The following is an 18502-nucleotide window of genomic DNA, read 5'->3' on the forward strand; positions in this document are numbered from 1 at the left end:
GGTTTTCCTCTAGGATTTTTATGGTATTAGGTCTAACATTTAAGTCTCTAATCCATCTTGAATTAATTTTCGTATAAGGAGTAAGGAAAGGATCCAGTTTCAGCTTTCTACTTATGGCTAGCCAATTTTCCCAGCACCATTTATTAAATAGGGAATCCTTTCCCCATTTCTTGTTTCTCTCAGGTTTGTCAAAGATCAGATGGCTGTAGATGTGTGGTATTATTTCTGAGGACTCTGTTCTGTTCCATTGGTCTATATCTCTGTTTTGGTACCAGTACCATGCTGTTTTGGTTACTGTAGCCTTGTAGTATAGTTTGAAGTCAGGTAGCGTGATGCCTCCAGCTTTGTTCTTTTGACTTAGGATTGTCTTGGAGATGCGGGCTCTTTTTTGGTTCCATATGAACTTTAAAGCAGTTTTTTCCAATTCTGTGAAGAAACTCATTGGTAGCTTGATGGGGATGGCATTGAATCTATAAATTACCTTGGGCAGTATGGCCATTTTCACGATATTGATTCTTCCTATCCATGAGCATGGTATGTTCTTCCATTTGTTTGTGTCCTCTTTTATTTCACTGAGCAGTGGTTTGTAGTTCTCCTTGAAGAGGTCCTTTACATCCCTTGTAAGTTGGATTCCTAGGTATTTGATTCTCTTTGAAGCAATTGTGAATGGAAGTTCATTCATGATTTGGCTCTCTGTTTGTCTGTTACTGGTGTATAAGAATGCTTGTGATTTTTGCACATTAATTTTGTATCCTGAGACTTTGCTGAAGTTGCTTATCAGCTTAAGGAGATTTTGGGCTGAGACAATGGGGTTTTCTAAATATACAATCATGTCATCTGCAAAGAGGGACAATTTGACTTCTTCTTTTCCTAACTGAATACCCTTGATTTCTTTCTCTTGCCTGATTGCCCTAGCCAGAACTTCCAACACTATGTTGAATAGGAGTGGTGAGAGAGGGCATCCCTGTCTTGTGCCAGTTTTCAAAGGGAATTTTTCCAGTTTTTGCCCATTCAGTATGATATTGGCTGTGGGTTTGTCATAAATAGCTCTTATTATTTTGAGGTACGTTCCATCAATACCAAATTTATTGAGCGTTTTTAGCATGAAGGGCTGTTGAATTTTGTCAAAAGCCTTTTCTGCATCTATTGAAATAATCATGTGGTTCTTGTCTTTGGTTCTGTTTATATGCTGGATTATGTTTATTGATTTGCGAATGTTGAACCAGCCTTGCATCCCAGGGATGAAGCCCACTTGATCATGGTGGATAAGCTTTTTGATGTGTTGCTGAATCCGGTTTGCCAGTATTTTATTGAGGATTTTTGCATCGATGTTCATCAGGGATATTGGTCTAAAATTCTCTTTTTTTGTTGTATCTCTGCCAGGCTTTGGTATCAGGATGATGTTGGCCTCATAAAATGAGTTAGGGAGGATTCCCTCTTTTTCTATTGATTGGAATAGTTTCAGAAGGAATGGTACCAACTCCTCCTTGTACCTCTGGTAGAATTCAGCTGTGAATCCATCTGGTCCTGGACTTTTTTTGGTTGGTAGGCTATTAATTGTTGCCTCAATTTCAGAGCCTGCTATTGGTCTATTCAGGGATTCAACTTCTTCCTGGTTTAGTCTTGGAAGAGTGTAAGTGTCCAGGAAATTATCCATTTCTTCTAGATTTTCCAGTTTATTTGCGTAGAGGTGTTTATAGTATTCTCTGATGGTAGTTTGTATTTCTGTGGGGTCGGTGGTGATATCCCCTTTTTCATTTTTAATTGCGTCGATTTGATTCTTCTCTCTTTTCTTCTTTATTAGTCTTGCTAGTGGTCTGTCAATTTTGTTGATCTTTTCAAAAAACCAACTCCTGGATTCATTGATTTTTTGGAGGGTTTTTTGTGTCTCTATCTCCTTCAGTTCTGCTCTGATCTTAGTTATTTCTTGCCTTCTGCTAGCTTTCGAATGTGTTTGCTCTTGCTTCTCTAGTTCTTTTAATTGCGATGTTAGAGTGTCAATTTTAGATCTTTCCTGCTTTCTCTTGTGGGCATTTAGTGCTATAAATTTCCCTCTACACACTGCTTTAAATGTGTCCCAGAGATTCTGGTATGTTGTATCTTTGTTCTCATTGGTTTCAAAGAACATCTTTATTTCTGCCTTCATTTCGTTATGTACCCAGTAGTCATTCAGGAGCAGGTTGTTCAGTTTCCATGTAGTTGAGCGGTTTTGATTGAGTTTCTTAGTCCTGAGTTCTAGTTTGATTGCACTGTGGTCTGAGAGACAGTTTGTTATAATTTCTGTTCTTGTACATTTGCTGAGGAGTGCTTTACTTCCAATTATATGGTCAATTTTGGAGTAAGTACGATGTGGTGCTGAGAAGAATGTATATTCTGTTGATTTGGGGTGGAGAGTTCTATAGATGTCTATTAGGTCTGCTTGCTGCAGAGATGAGTTCAATTCCTGGATATCCTTGTTAACTTTCTGTCTCGTTGATCTGTCTAATGTTGACAATGGAGTGTTGAAGTCTCCCATTATTATTGTATGGGAGTCTAAGTCTCTTTGTAAGTCTCTAAGGACTTGCTTTATGAATCTGGGTGCTCCTGTATTGGGTGCATATATATTTAGGATAGTTAGCTCTTCCTGTTGAATTGATCCCTTTACCATTATGTAATGGCCTTCTTTGTCTCTTTTGATCTTTGATGGTTTAAAGTCTGTTTTATCAGAGACTAGTATTGCAACCCCCGCTTTTTTTTGTTCTCCATTTGCTTGGTAAATCTTCCTCCATCCCTTTATTTTGAGCCTATGTATGTCTCTGCGTGTGAGATGGGTCTCCTGAATACAGCAGACTGATGGGTCTTGACTCTTTATCCAGTTTGCCAGTCTGTGTCTCTTAATTGGAGCATTTAGTCCATTTACATTTAAGGTTAAGATTGTTATGTGTGAACTTGATCCTGCCATTATGATATTAACTGGTTATTTTGCTCATTAGTTGATGCAGTTTCTTCCTAGCCTCGATGGTCTTTACATTTTGGCATGTTTTTGAGATGGCTGGTACCGGTTGTTCCTTTCCATGTTGAGTGCTTCCTTCAGGGTCTCTTGTAAGGCAGGCCTAGTGGTGACAAAATCTCTAAGCATTTGCTTATCTGTAAAGGATTTTATTTCTCCTTCACTTATGAAACTTAGTTTGGCTGGATATGAAATTCTGGGTTTAAAATTCTTTTCTTTAAGAATGTTGAATATTGGCCCCCACTCTCTTCTGGCTTGGAGAGTTTCTGCCGAGAGATCTGCTGTGAGTCTGATGGGCTTCCCTTTGTGGGTAACCCGACCTTTCTCTCTGGCTGCCCTTAAGATTTTTTCCTTCATTTCAACTTTGGTGAATCTGGCAATTATGTGTCTTGGAGTTGCTCTTCTCGAGGAGTATCTTTGTGGCGTTCTCTGTATTTCCTGGATTTGAATGTTGGCTTGCCCTACTAGGTTGGGGAAGTTCTCCTGGATGATATCCTGAAGAGTGTTTTCCAACTTGGTTCCATTTTCCCCCTCACTTTCAGGCACCCCAATCAGACGTAGATTTGGTCTTTTTACATAATCCCATACTTCTTGCAGGCTTTGTTCATTTCTTTTTCTTCTTTTTTCTTTTGGTTTCTCTTCTCGCTTCATTTCATTCATTTGATCCTCAATTGCTGATACTCTTTTTTCCAGTTGATCGAGTCGGTTACTGAAGCTTGTGCATTTGTCACGTATTTCTCGTGTCATGGTTTTCATCTCTTTCATTTCGTTTATGACCTTCTCTGCATTAATTAGTCTAGCCGTCAATTCTTCCACTTTTTTTTCAAGATTTTTAGTTTCTTTGCGCTGGGTACGTAATTCCTCCTTTAGCTCTGAGAAGTTTGATGGACTGAAGCCTTCTTCTCTCATCTCGTCAAAGTCATTCTCCGTCCAGCTTTGATCCGTTGCTGGCGATGAGCTGCGCTCCTTTGCCGGGGGAGATGCGCTCTTATTTTTTGAATTTCCAGCTTTTCTGCCCTGCTTTTTCCCCATCTTTGTGGTTTTATCTGCCTCTGGTCTTTGATGATGGTGATGTACTGATGGGGTTTTGGTGTAGGTGTCCTTCCTGTTTGATAGTTTTCCTTCTAACAGTCAGGACCCTCAGCTGTAGGTCTGTTGGAGATTGCTTGAGGTCCACTCCAGACCCTGTTTGCCTGGGTATCAGCAGCAGAGGCTGCAGAAGATAGAATATTTCTGAACAGCAAGTGTACCTGTCTGATTCTTGCTTTGGAAGCTTCCTCTCAGGGGTGTACTCCACCCTGTGAGGTGTGGGGTGTCAGACTGCCCCTAGTGGGGGATGTCTCCCAGTTAGGCTACTCAGGGGTCAGGGACCCGCTTGAGCAGGGAGTCTGTCCCTTCTCAGATCTCAACCTCCGTGTTGGGAGATCCACTGCTCTCTTCAAAGCTGTCAGACAGAGTCGTTTGCGTCTGCAGAGGTGTCTGCTGCTTTGTTATTGTTTTCTGTGCCCTGCCCCCAGAGGTGGAGTCTACAGAGACAGGCAGGTTTCCTTGAGCTGCTGTGAGCTCCACCCAGTTCGAGCTTCCCAGCAGCTTTGTTTACCTACTTAAGCCTCAGCAATGGCGGGCGCCCCTCCCCCAGCCTCGCTGCTGCCTTGCCGGTAGATCACAGACTGCTGTGATAGCAATGAGGGAGGCTCCGTGGGTGTGGGACCCTCCCGGCCAGGTGTGGGATATGATCTCCTGGTGTGCCTGTTTGCTCAAAGCGCAGTATTGGGGTGGGAGTTACCCGATTCTCCAGGTGTTGTGTGTCTCAGTTCCCCTGGCTAGGAAAAGGGATTCCCTTCCCCCTTGCGCTTCTCAGGTGAGGCAATGCCTCGCCCTGCTTCAGCTCTTGCTGGTCGGGCTGCAGCAGCTGACCAGTACCGATCGTCCGGCACTCCCCAGTGAGATGAACCCAGTACCTCAGTTGAAAATGCCGAAATCACCGGTCTTCTGTGTCGCTGGCGCTGGGAGTTGAAGACTGGAGCTGCTCCTATTCGGCCATCTTGCTCCGCCCCCTTTTTTTCCTTCGAGATTAATTTTAAAATAACAATCTTAACTGCAATGCTGTAATATTTTGATATTATAACCAAATTAGAAATGATGCTTTATCAGTGTAGTGATAATAACATTTAAATGTTAGTACCTGATTAGTAGTACCTGGTAAGAGGGAAAACTAAGTATGGTTTTTAAGATACAAGTAATGTTTTTAAGTAAAGAAGAAAAGCTATTATAATTCCATGTGCCTGTTGACATTATATAGTCCTTTGATTAACCATTTTTCCCCTTTCCTTCTGATTTCAGATGTTCTTGGCAGCTCTGGCACTCAGCTTTATTGCTAAGGCTCTAGGTGCAGTTGTTATGAAAAGTTCCATCATTCATATAGAAAGGAGATTTGAGATATCCTCCTCTCTTGTTGGTTTTATTGATGGAAGCTTTGAAATTGGTAACATTTATTTTTTTCTATTTTAATAACCAAACTTGCAAAGTTAAAAAAAAAAATATGCTTTACACCACTGGTTATCAACTGGGGTAAATTTATCTCTCACAGGCAATTTGGCAATGACCAAAAACATTTTTGGTTGTCATAACTGGACAGGGACTGGGGGGCAAGGGAAGTACTACTGGTATCTAAAGTAGAGGTCAGGGGTACTGCTAAATATTCTATAATGTGCAAAGCATGATGTAGCCAAAAATGTTGATAGTGAGGATGTTCAGAAACCCTGATTCTACACAAATTCAATTTTTGCAAACTAACACCATGTCCTACTTTACCTCCCCTCTCTCAAGATGAAGAAAGTTTGGGAGAGGACTGTTATTCTTAAGGAGAAAGGAATCTTTTCGGAGCAACCTACATTAGACTTCTATTGTTTCACTGAGCACACCAAAATCTTTCCTTTGAAATATTGAAGATATTTTGTTGTCTTCATTTTAACTTGGATTTCTCCAATAATAGCTCAGGGAAAACATTTTCTGGTTCATATTTGCGTCTTTCCCTATTTAGTTATTTTCTTCTAGAGCATTTATGAGATGAATATTAAATTTTCTGGGAATTTTTCTCTTTAAATTTTTTTCTCCTAAATTTCTGTTGTTTTTCTTTATGTTTCATTAATCTTTGCTGATGCCATCAGTCATCTTACCATATCAAGTTCTAATTTGTATATATATCTATATTTTACATTTACAACAGCACTTACTATTTTTAGGCTGCCAGTTCTGATTTTATGGATGCAATGTGCCCTTGTACTCCTAAAGACACTACATTTTTTATAAAGTAAAAAATTTACTCATTCATTTTAGTGCTTTTCTTCCAAACTATTTTTATGCTATTTTTTTCATAAATGCTCAGTAATCCTTAACTGCTATTTGTTCATTGTTATGCATGAGGCTCCAGAAGGATTAGAAGTGGTCATGACTCTTTCCATTTGATATGCTCTATGTATATTATTTAATATAAATGACTTATGCACGACGTTAAATCTCAAGTGGTTTCTCCTCCAGGAACCTTTCTGGAAGCTCCTTTTTTTTTTTTTTTTTTTTTTTTTTTTTTTAGTCAGAGTCTCGCTCTGTCGCCCAGGCTAGAGTGCAGTGGCACGATCTCGGCTCACTGCAAACTCTGCCTCCCGCGTTCACGCCATTCTCCTGCCTCAGCCTCCCGAGTAGCTGGGACTATAGGCGCCCGCCACCACCCCCGGCTAATTTTTTCTATTTTTAGTAGAGACAGGATTTCACCATGTTAACCAGGATGGTCTCGATTTCCTGACCTCGTGATCCACCTGCCTCAGCCTCCCAAAGTGCTGGGATTACAGGCGTGAGCCACCACGCCCAGCCTCTGGAAGCTCTTGATTAAATTCCCCCTTTCTGTGGTTTAATACCAGCTCTGTCCCTCTGTTTTTGTCATTAGTATGAAACTTCTTGAAGACAGATGCCATGGTTTATTCTTTTTCAAGTAACTTTCTTATTTCTGGCTGTGAGCTTCATGTCAGGTACATGATAGAAATTTAACTAATATTAAGAATAAAAAAAGAAATGCATGAAGGAGCACCTTACCCTCAGATCAGGAAGATTCATCTCCATTTTTCTTCATTGCAATATAATCCAGTCAACTCCAAATTTTTCAGTAAAATTTTGCTTCACTAATATTGCCAAGTAATTCAAGTGCTTTTTTTTTTCTACTTAAAACAACTTTTCAGTGAGTGGTCTAATGTAGGTGAATTCACCTTCTCAATTAAATTACATCATCTTTGAGGGAAGGCACTATGTCTGGATTCTATTTGCATCCATTCTGGGGTTTTCAATTCTAGACGCAAAATTGAACTAAATTGTATCAACATACTTTTGTTCTCTTTCTAGGAAATTTGCTTGTGATTGTATTTGTGAGTTACTTTGGATCCAAACTACACAGACCAAAGTTAATTGGAATTGGTTGTTTCATTATGGGAATTGGAGGTGTTTTGACTGCTTTGCCACATTTCTTCATGGGATAGTAAGTGTTTAAAAAAAAAAAAAAAGAAAAAGAAAGCCTCTGTGCCAGTAACTATCAGTACCTTGTAAATTAGGAGTAGAATTTTATTATTATCCCTTTAAATAGGCAGTTGCCTTTTGAGAAGTATACCCACTAAGTGTGTATAGAAATAGTGTCTATTTGTCTACATAATCACTTTATTTATCATAGCTTTCATAGACTTTGAAGTAACAAAAAGACTAAACTGTAGAGTTTCAAATGAAATACATAGGCATTTTATGAGTTTTTAGTATAACATATATACTGTATGTCTTTGCCTATAAGATTTTGATTATTTTTGATAACACTTCAACACTTATACCTCTACCCACTGGGGTATAGGTGTTCCCATCATTTCGCTGAAGCTGTTATTCCTAAGGTCACTGTGTAGTTATAATTACAGTCAGATGCTCCTCAGAGAAAAGTTAAAATGGCACATGAGGGAGAAACTTATTTTTCACATTAAAGTTAATGTAGCCAGTTCAAGAATGATACGATTCTACCTCTTTCCATCGTAGTGCTATGCCTTGCATGGCCTTGGCCTCATGATCCAAATTATGGCAAAGTATTTCCAGGCAACAAGACAGAAGAAGAGAAGAAGAAGAAGAAGAAACAAACAGTTCACACAGGCTGAGGCTTAAGAAGCATTTTCAGGAGCAAAATATCTCCACTGACTTTACATTTACTATATATGGGCTACATTTCACACATAACTATATAAATGCAAAAAAAAAAAATAGACGTTATTCCAAGATACCATGTTCCCAGTTAAAAATCCCAACTATGATTACTGTGGAAGGAAAGAAGAAAGGATATTGAGAGACAAGGAGCAGTGTCTGTTGGAGACCCCAATTACTTTCTCATTGCCAAATCCAGCGGTGATGTCATTTGCTCACCATATTAATTCCATCTTCCTGCCATATTTGGCCCTTATAAGAAGTTTCTTCTTAGTGGTACTGCTCTAGCTTGTTTTCATCATACTGCACTCTCTTGATTCATTTTCTGTCTTTGTGTCTTCTTCATCATGTCCATTTTTTTTTCCTCTACCTTTGGCACCATACCGTAAGAGTCCCCTAATTCCCTTTTTAATCTTTATTTATTATTTGTCATGATTTGTATGGAAAATAAACCTCAAAGGCAACTGTCACAGCTTCATCTTTCATGCCACCCTAAAATTAAGGACCACAGTCTAGATCAGCATTTCTCTAAATATGACATAATGTGTGACACCTTTGCACCTGTTATTTCTACAGCCTTGAATACCTTTGTTTCTTTGTCTACCCTTCTATTCATCTTCAAGAGTCGTTTTACCTGTCATTCTTATTTTGGTGTCTTCTCTGATCTCTTCCTACAACCTCCAAGCAAAGCTGATCATATCCTTTGTCTCTGTGACAACTCAGGACCTTGTATATTAAACTTATACATTTTATCATATATGTTTATATTAGTGTGAAATTCCTTAAGTACAAAAACTGTGCATTTTATTTCTAGTTCTTTGAAGCTGAGCATAATGCCTGGAATACAGTAGGCTGCCTTTAGAGCTCACATGGTACCTAATTATTTATAGATATTAACATCTCTGTTATTCCTATCAAGTTTTCTCCCATCTAGTTGAAATGGACTAGATTTTATTTTTACTACATTTTGAAGAGTCATACATTAGAGCGTGTGTGTGAATATGTGTCCATGAAAGAAAATCTGACAGACTGATCATCTTTGAAGATAATTCAAAAGGATGAATGGTTACATGCAATTAATAATTACTTTTTAAAAAGGTGAAACCAGGGTATTTCATATATTGACCAAAATATAACCACTCCTAGGATAATAGGAAGGTGATAACCCACCTAGCCTGGGGTGTACCGAATTATCTTTCTTGCTGGACGCTTCCGTTTCACTTTTACCCATCACATCTCTTAAAACACATGCTGGGAAATTGACAGAAAGGATTCTGGTAATTTGGGGAAGATAATGGTGCAAATAAAGGGGAATATTTCTCTGTATTTCTAGGAAAAGTGAAAATATTCAGTAGATAAGCAAAATGTTTAATTCAGTGATGTCCTTACAGTTACAGGTATTCTAAAGAAATTAATATTGATTCATCAGAAAATTCAACATCGACCTTATCCACCTGTTTAATTAATCAAATTGTATCACTCAATAGAACATCACCTGAAATAGTGGGAAAAGGTAAGAATTAACATTGACAGTAAAAAGTCTTCCAACATGTATAAATTTAATTACATCTCTAAAAATTGTTGTGATATTCACTAGCAAAATTTAATTACGAATGAATAGGAAAAACATTTGACTCTTACAGACATAATTATAGTGTTAATGTACACAGTTGACTCTTTAACAACACAGGTTTAAACTATGTGGTTTTACTTCTATGCAAATGTTGTCCATCCAAACTGGGTGATAAACCTGCCAATAAGAATATCTGACATTTTCTATATTTGGATTGCACAGGGCCAACTGCAGAACTTAAGTGTGCATGAATTTGAGAACACACAGGCAGCCCTGTAACAAATTCCTTAATATACCAAGGGATGACTGTATTATATGTAAAAGCGTTTAGAAGTAGATCAGAAAAGAGAATATTTTCAGTAGAAAATTGACAAAGAATATATGCATTAAAGTAAAACAGGAGGAAATAGTATTAATATGTAAATCATATAACTTTGCTTTCAATGCAAAAGGCAAACTATTGTATCATTTAAAGATTTTTTGCCTATTGTAACCAAAATTATAAATTATAATTGCAAATTGTACCGCTAAGGATTTTTTTAAACCTATTAAATAGAAAAAGACTAAAAATATATAGAAACGAGGTGGAGGCAAAAAAGGATTTCACATTGTATATATTGCTGAAAGTGTATACATTTGTAAATCTTTCTGGAGATTCATTATCAACATATATTAAGAACAAAAATATACTTACCTACTTAGTCTGAAATTCTGCTATTATTGATTAATCTTGAGGAAATAACCAGGAAACTGCAAAAGGACTTATTTACAGTTATAGTCATGATGAACCTAACAGAATAAAACAATAAAAAAGAAAATGAAAAATAAGATATTGAATAAACACATTTTGAAACTTATTCAACACATTACTGTCCAGTCATTAAAGTTTTGATGTTAAAAAAATCTTAACAACATGGAACAATTGTTATAATATAGCAATGGTTATATTGTGTATAACATGGTTAATGGTTAACTGTGTATACCATTTCATAATATGAATTGGATTTTTAAATATATAATGGACATAATGAGTATAATGCACATATTTTGTGCAAGTCTGGAAGATATATAAAAACACTTGAGGTGATCTTCTGTGTGCAGTGTGATTACAGATAATTTTTACTTGTTTATGCTTTTGTATATGATATGGCTTGACTGTGTCCCCACTCAAATATCACCTTGATTGTAATAATCTCCACATGCCAAGAGTGGGGCCAAGTGGAGATAATTGAATCATGGGGGCGGTTTCCCCCATACTGTTCTCATGATAATGAATAAGTCTCACAAGATCTGATGATTTTATAAATGAGAGTTACCCTGCACACGTTCTCTTGCCTGTCACCATATGAGACATGTCTTTGCTCTTCCTTCACCTTCCACCATGATTGTGAGGCCCCCCAGCCATGAGGAACTGTGAGTCCGTTAAACCTTTTCCCTTTATAAATTACCCAGTCTCAGGTATGTATTTATTAGCAGCATAAGAATGAACTAATAGACCATATTTTTAAAATTTGCGAAGTGAATATAAATTACTTGTACTTGTAAATTTTTAAAAAAGAGTAGAGTAAGAGTTAAGTAGTTGAATTTGTAATAGAAATGCTAAAATTAATGTTTACAATGAAACACTCTCTTATCTACACAGGTTGTGTGAAGGAATCTGGGTCATACATGTGGATGTATGTGTTCATGGGCAATATGCTTCGGGGAATAGGGGAGACTCCCATAGTACCACTGGGACTTTCTTACATGGATGATTTTGCTAAAGAAGGACATTCTTCTTTGTATTTAGGTAACGTACACAAAATATTAAATTGCATGATCACTTTCCCTTTGTCTACTTTTGAAATAGTAGAGTTACTAAACTTATTATTTCACCTATTAGAACATATATTTGGGTGTATGAATTGTATCATGTTTCTTTTAAAAACATGGTGAATAAGAGCCATGCATTCTTGGCATCTAGTAAAATTGCTTTATAATATTTTCAGGTATATTGAATGCAATCGCAATGATTGGTCCAATCATTGGCTTTACCCTGGGATCTCTGTTTTCTAAAATGTACGTGGATATTGGATCTGTAGATCTAAGTAAGTGCAACCAGAACAAGGTACTATGATAATGTCTTTCTAAGCACACACGCAGAAAACATTTTTCCAAATAACTGAATTCACTCTTTCAATAGTCCTTTGCTTAATATAATTAGAAAGTTACAAGTAGGAAATAAATGCATTACTAATCAGAATAAATATAAAATCTAGCTCCCATTTATACTATCTTTTACAGCTAAGTGTAAAATGAGAGAATATAAACAAATTTATTTTCATGAGCTTGGTCCAAAATAACCAAATGTAAAAAGTCTCCCTCCCAAACTGACGGTCCAGTCAAGTAAATTTTATTTTTCAGTTGATGGTGGCTTGGATGTTGATGTGTAGAACTTAAAGTTTGCTTTGCTAAAGTCTTCCTGTGGCTGCTGCATTGGTTTATGGCTGGAGTTATTTGAGAGACTTCACTGTGTAATTTATGGTCATTTTCCCTGGTCCTAGCAGAGGACTTGGCATATGGCAACATTCAGTAAGTACTTGTTGAACAAAGGAATAAAGCAGAGGACACATAAATTAAATCTATGATTTTCTTCTTCATTCTCAGAGCATACTTTCCTTCTTGTCTCATAGGTGAAAGTGATGCCATGTTATAAAAACTGTCTCGACTTCAGGCCCTTTTCCCTAAAAATATTCTTGCACCATATCTGTCTTTATCTTCTTTTTCTTTTTCCCAACTCAGTGGAAAATATATCCATCTGTATCCAATGCTGATAGATCTAGCTGGAGCTTAGATTCTCCCTTCCTGTTTCTTTATCTCCATCTTCTCTTTGATTCAGCAAACACACTCAAGTATTTCCCATCTTTATACATAGCTACAGTTTTTTACACCCCCACACAACTTTCTAGCTGAATCTTTTTTTTATTCCTCTTCAGAGCCAAGCCCCTAGGAAAATATCAACTAAATTAGCTAAGATATCTCACCTTCTCACCTCCCATCCACTTCTCAATCCAGTATAATCTGCTTCTGTTGTTAGTGAAACACAATCGATTTCTACCTACTTTGCTATAGATCTGTAAATGGGTATATTTCTATCATTTGTGTTAACTGATATTTCCAGTTCTTCTTCATGTTTTCCCTTCTTAGATACCCTATTAGCACCTAAAGCGCAATATGTCAAAATCTGATCTCATCATCTTACCTCCAAACCCACTTTATTCCCTCTATTCCTTCTCTTGATTAATATCCATGCCTTATTCAAGTATTGACTGAGTTACTGTGCCCTGTAATCTCACATTTCTCTGCATTTACACTTGGTAAAACTTTTCCCTTTTTTCATTTGCATAGTTCTTGAAGTCTCTTCCAAAATATGGCTCCTCCTAGAGAAACCTTACTTCACCACTTTCTATTAGTCCCAAATGAATAGCCAAGAGCATGCCTTTATTGTAACCCTTCTCACAATGAGCTATTAATACTTGTGTGCTTACTTGCCATCTCTTTACCACATGACAGAATGACATGTTCTTAGCAAATAATAATTAGTTATGTTTGTGAATAAATAAATATGATTTTCTATCTCACTAGGACTTCAATAGATCATTCCAAAGAGATCAAAGGATCCATTTCCATGATGAGATAGACATCACAGTGGGCCAGCAACAGCCAAAAGCTTGAAAGTGTTTGCTAATCTAAAACTATAAAGAAAATACTTGATAAAATGTTTTACATGTTCAGTGTTAGACATATGACTTAGAGTAGCTACATGTTATGTACATTATTTCTACTCATTCAACTCCAGTTTCATCATTGCTTTATCACGAAGAGTACAGAAATAAGTGGTAAATGTCCTTAGGTAAATTATTTTATAAGCTCTCTATTAAGAAACCATTACATGATTTTATAATTTATCACGATACAATTTCTAACATTGAATGTTCAGGTATTATTATATCTTCTCTTATTCAGTGATGAGTATGAGCTTCACTTATAAAGTATACTTTGGCAAACTCCAATGCTTAAAGGAGCTGAAGAGATAAAATAAATGAGTAAAAAGTGCCAGGAACAGGAATTTAGGGTGTGATGGTTAGAATAGGAGAATTTTTTTGGTTGTGAACTGCTCTCCCCACAGGTCCAAAAGCACTTGTGTTCCTCAGCTCTGGCTTATTCTTTTAATGCACAAATTTAGGCCCTGCATTGACAAGGACTTCTGATTGGTTTCCAAGAAAATCCAAAATCGAAAATTTTTATGTAGAATTTTTCAATTTTTAAGACTGTGAGTAAGCCAAGAAAAACGATTTCTCAGGTCCTATCTAGCGAGATTATGACCCTGAGTTAGTATGTGTAGAACAGTGAAAGAACAGAAAAAAAAGTCATCAAAATTACAGTTGTCACAGGTGATGAACAAATACTTTGCATGTAGATGGAGTCACTGATTTAACCAATCATTTCCTGAAGTCTGAGTTGTTGATTATGACACAATATGATCATATAGATCAAATTTAAATCTGTGCATACTTGAAAATAAATTATTTCTAGATAGTTTGTAATCAAGTCAATGTTATCTCATATTAACGAGTTTTCTTATAGATCAGAGTAATGGTACCACTTAATTGTGCCACAAACTACTATGGTGTGTATGTTTCTGTATGCATATGCTTTTTTATTTCTTATTTTTCTTTTATTGTGGTAAGAACAATTAAAATGAAATCTACCTTCTTAACAGATTTTGAAACATACAGTGTACCCATGAATAATAGGTTTAAATTATGCTTGTCCACTTATGTACAGATTTTTTCAAGAAATATATTGAACACCTTTGAGGAGATTTGTGAAAATTTGAGAAAATTTATAGATGAATTGCATAGTGTAGAAATATAGAAAACCCTAAGAAAAAGGTATGTCATGAATGCATAAAATGTTTAGATACTAAACTATTTTATCATTTACTACCATAAAATATACACAAATCTATTATAAGAAGTTAAACTTATTAGAGGGGACAACATGGCCAACTGGACACACTCAGGAAGCACCACTTCCACTGAGGAAGCCCAAAATATTCAGTAAACTAACATACTTCCAGCATATCTTTTGAGAGAAAACACTGAAAGTCAATAGAGGTGACACAGACACTGAGGCTGAAGAGAGAGAAAACTGGAAACCCAGTGCAAGGTTGTTGAACACCAGAGATAGTTTCCAGCCCTGAATGGCTCCTAGCTAAGGGGTGAGTAAAGTGGCAGTGGAACAGCCTATTCTTGCTGATGACATCTGGGATCCTACCTACAAGAGAACCCACGACCCCCAGAGACAGTGGAACAGGCAGAGGCACCTGCCCAGAGAGTGGACAGAAATAGAACTACAGCCAGCATTGAACCCAGGAGGGGTTGCATATTGGGTAGCTGCAGCAGAACGCAGCTGTAGGTGTCCAACATCCAATGCTCCCTTTCTTCCACCAAGTAGCTCTCAACTCACCTGACTGCTGAGCCAAGAGAGAGTGGGGCCAACTTTCCTGTGAGCTGGGACACATCTGTACTGTAGGCCCTTCTGCCCGCCAGTCCCTCCCAGTACTCCTGCCTGGCCACACCTGCAAGAACATGTGCACAGCACAGCCTCCACTGCTCAGCCTGAGGGTTTTTTCCAGTACTCCCACCTGGGTACTTCCTCAGTGTCCTTGGAGCACTTCAGATCCCCCAGTGTAGCTACTGCCTGAACCAGAGGGACCAGACAATGGAGCCACAGGCTAGTCCCAAAACCTCAGGGCTGCAGTGCATAGCTTGGGAGTGTGAGCTGAGATTGGTGCCAAGCACTCAAGCAGAGGAGGAGCCCCCAATCTCAGAACACTGAGAGGGGTGAGATGCATGGGGTCATGGGCCAGTGCAGAATGAGACATGCCTCTTTTCATAGGCCCAGTCCGGGAAGGCTGTGTCCTGTCTGCTAGCTCCTGCCTCTGCCTGAGGGAGCTCCATGGCTCAGAACAGTTTCCTAACAAAGGAAACGCAAGTATGGTACCAGTGACCAGAGAGGGCATCCCCCAAGGCCCAGGAGTAAGCCTGTTATGGGGGTCATCTGTCTTCCCTGCTGCCACAAGCACTGTTGTAAACACACTGAAAAACAAAAGAGCTATGCCCCTGAGTAACAGTTTATCTGGCAGCCATTACTCTTAAGCACCATTTACTGGATTACAGCTCAATTTAAAACATCTATATTTATATAGATAAACATAGATAACATAGATAAACATCTATACAAATATATATACACACGTATCTATGTGTGTTCATATATATATATATGCACACATGTGTGTGTGTGTGTGTGTATATACATATATATATATATATATATAAAATTTGAGACTGTGTCTCGCTCTGTTACCCAGGCCGGAGTGCAGAGAAGTAATTATAGCTCACTGTAGCCTCAAGCTCCTTGGCTCAAGTCATTCTCCCATAGCTGGGACTACAGGCACACACCACTACACTTAGCTAATATTTGTTATTTTCTGTAGAGACAGAGTTTTCCATGTTGCCCAGGCTGATCTCAAACTTCTGGCCTCAAGTGATCCTCCCACCTTAGCCTCACAAAGTGCTGGAATTACAGACTTGGGCCACTGTGCCTGGCTTCAAACATAGTTTGCCAGTATACATTGTGTACGAAACTGAGAGCAAGAATCTACCTACAAATAAAAATACTGTACAGAGTCTTATCCCAGAAATTAACCCAAGTGACCATACTGAACTTGTACCACAGTTAAACGAACACCAGCCACTCAAGATTAAAAGGAATCAACAAGAAATCTGGCAATTCAAAAGGTAAGAATGTACCTTAAACTTAAAATGGGTGCATTTGAGCTCTCCAGCGATGGTTCTTAACCACATTGAAATGACTAAAATGACAGACAGACAATTTGGAATCTGGATAGGAAGAAAGCTCATTGAGATTCAGGAAAGTGTTGAAACACAATTTAAGGAATTCAGTAATTCCAGTAGAATGAACCAAAAGCTGAAAGACAAAATAGCCATTAAACAAATACTACTACTGGAATTAAAAAAAAAAAAAAAAAAAAAAACTACATGAATTTTATAATACATTCAGACCTTTAGCAGCAGAAGAGCATACCAAAGAGAGAAAAGAATCTCAGAGCTTGAAAACCAGTTTTTATAATCAACTCCATCAGACAAAAATAAAAAAAACCTTAAAAATGAAGAAAACTTCTAGGAATTTGGTTTCTTTCGGTAAAGAAACCAAACCTATGATTCTTTGGAATTCCTGAGAGAGAAAAAGAGAGAGTAAGTAACTTGTAAAACATATTTGCAGATATGGTCCATGAAAATATTCTCAATCTTACTAGAGAGATTGACATGCAAATTCATAAATTACAGAGAACCCCTTTGAGATGCTATAAAGATGGCAGTCCCCAAGGCATCTACTCATTAGATTCACCAAGGTCCATATGAAAGAAACAAATATTTTAAGATTTTTTGGGGGGCAACTAGAGAGATGGATCAAGTCACTGTCAAGGGGAACCCCATCAGTCTTGCAGAATGCCTTTGAGCAAAAGCCATACAAGCCAGAAGAGATTGGGGGTCTATTTTCAGCACACTTAAAGAAAAGAAATTTCAACCAATGAATTCATATCCCACCAAATTAATTTTATAAATGAAAGAGAACTAAAATCCTCCTCAGACAAGCAAACATTGAGGAAATTTCTTATCACTAGGCCAGCCTTATAACAGGTCTCTAGAAGAGTGCTAAACATGGAAACAAAAGATTAATACCTGCCACGACAAAAACACACTTAAATACCTAGCCCAGACACATAAAGCGACTACACAACCAAGTCTATGAAACAACCAGCTAACAACATGATGCCATGATCAAAATCTCACATATAAATAATAACCCGGAATGTAAACAGGCTAACTGCCCCAATTAAAAGACACTGAGTGACAAGCTTCATAAGAAGACAAAACTTAGCCTTCTGTTATCTTTTAAAAGACACATTTTACATGTATAATACCCACAGGATCAAAGTAAAGGGACGGAAAGAAATCTATCCATGCAAACAGGAAACAGAACAGGGCAGTAATCACTATTCTTACATCAGATAAAACAGACATTAAACCAAAAACAGTTAAGAAGGATAAAGAAGGGTATTACATAAGGATAAAGTGTTCAATTTAACGAGAAGACTTAACTATTCTAAATATATATGCAGTCAAAAGTGGAGGATCCAGATTGACAAAAAAATTTCTTAGAGACCTAAGGAAACTAAAAACAGACGGCCGTACCATAATAGTGGAAGATTTCAGCAACTCGCTGACAGTGTTAGGTATCGAAGCAGAAAATTAAAATGTAAATTTTGGACTTAAACTCAACTCTCAAACAATTGAATCCAAAAACATCCTACAGAATACTCCACGCGACACTAACAGAATATACTTTCTTCTCATCTACATATAGATTGTATTCTAAGATCAATCACATGCTCAGTCATAAAGAAAGTCTCAATACATTCAAAAAATTAAAAGTTTTTTGAGCACATTCTTCAACAAAAGTGCAATAAAAATAGAAATCAATACCGAAAAGAGTTCTTAAAGCCACCCAAAACATGGTAATTCAACAACTTTTCCTGAATAATTCTTGATTTAAGAATGAAATTAAAAGAGTTTTTTGAAATTAAA

At 37.4% G+C, this 18502-nt stretch overlaps 1 protein-coding gene across 2 annotated transcripts in view; it reads left to right on the plus strand.

Annotated features, from left to right (window-relative positions):
- SLCO1B1 (solute carrier organic anion transporter family member 1B1) overlaps positions 1-18502 on the plus strand; it is a 97658-nt gene that overhangs the window by 38568 nt on the left and 40588 nt on the right. For both annotated transcript variants that reach the window (XM_025401664.1, XM_025401665.1), the window contains 5 exons: positions 5333-5474; positions 7382-7514; positions 9601-9722; positions 11425-11571; positions 11771-11869. In XM_025401664.1, the coding sequence (XP_025257449.1) occupies positions 5333-5474; positions 7382-7514; positions 9601-9722; positions 11425-11571; positions 11771-11869 (643 nt within the window). The remainder of the gene's footprint in view (positions 1-5332; positions 5475-7381; positions 7515-9600; positions 9723-11424; positions 11572-11770; positions 11870-18502) is intronic.

Source organism: Theropithecus gelada, chromosome 11 (assembly GCF_003255815.1).
Source record: "Theropithecus gelada isolate Dixy chromosome 11, Tgel_1.0, whole genome shotgun sequence".
Lineage (NCBI taxonomy): Eukaryota > Metazoa > Chordata > Mammalia > Primates > Cercopithecidae > Theropithecus > Theropithecus gelada.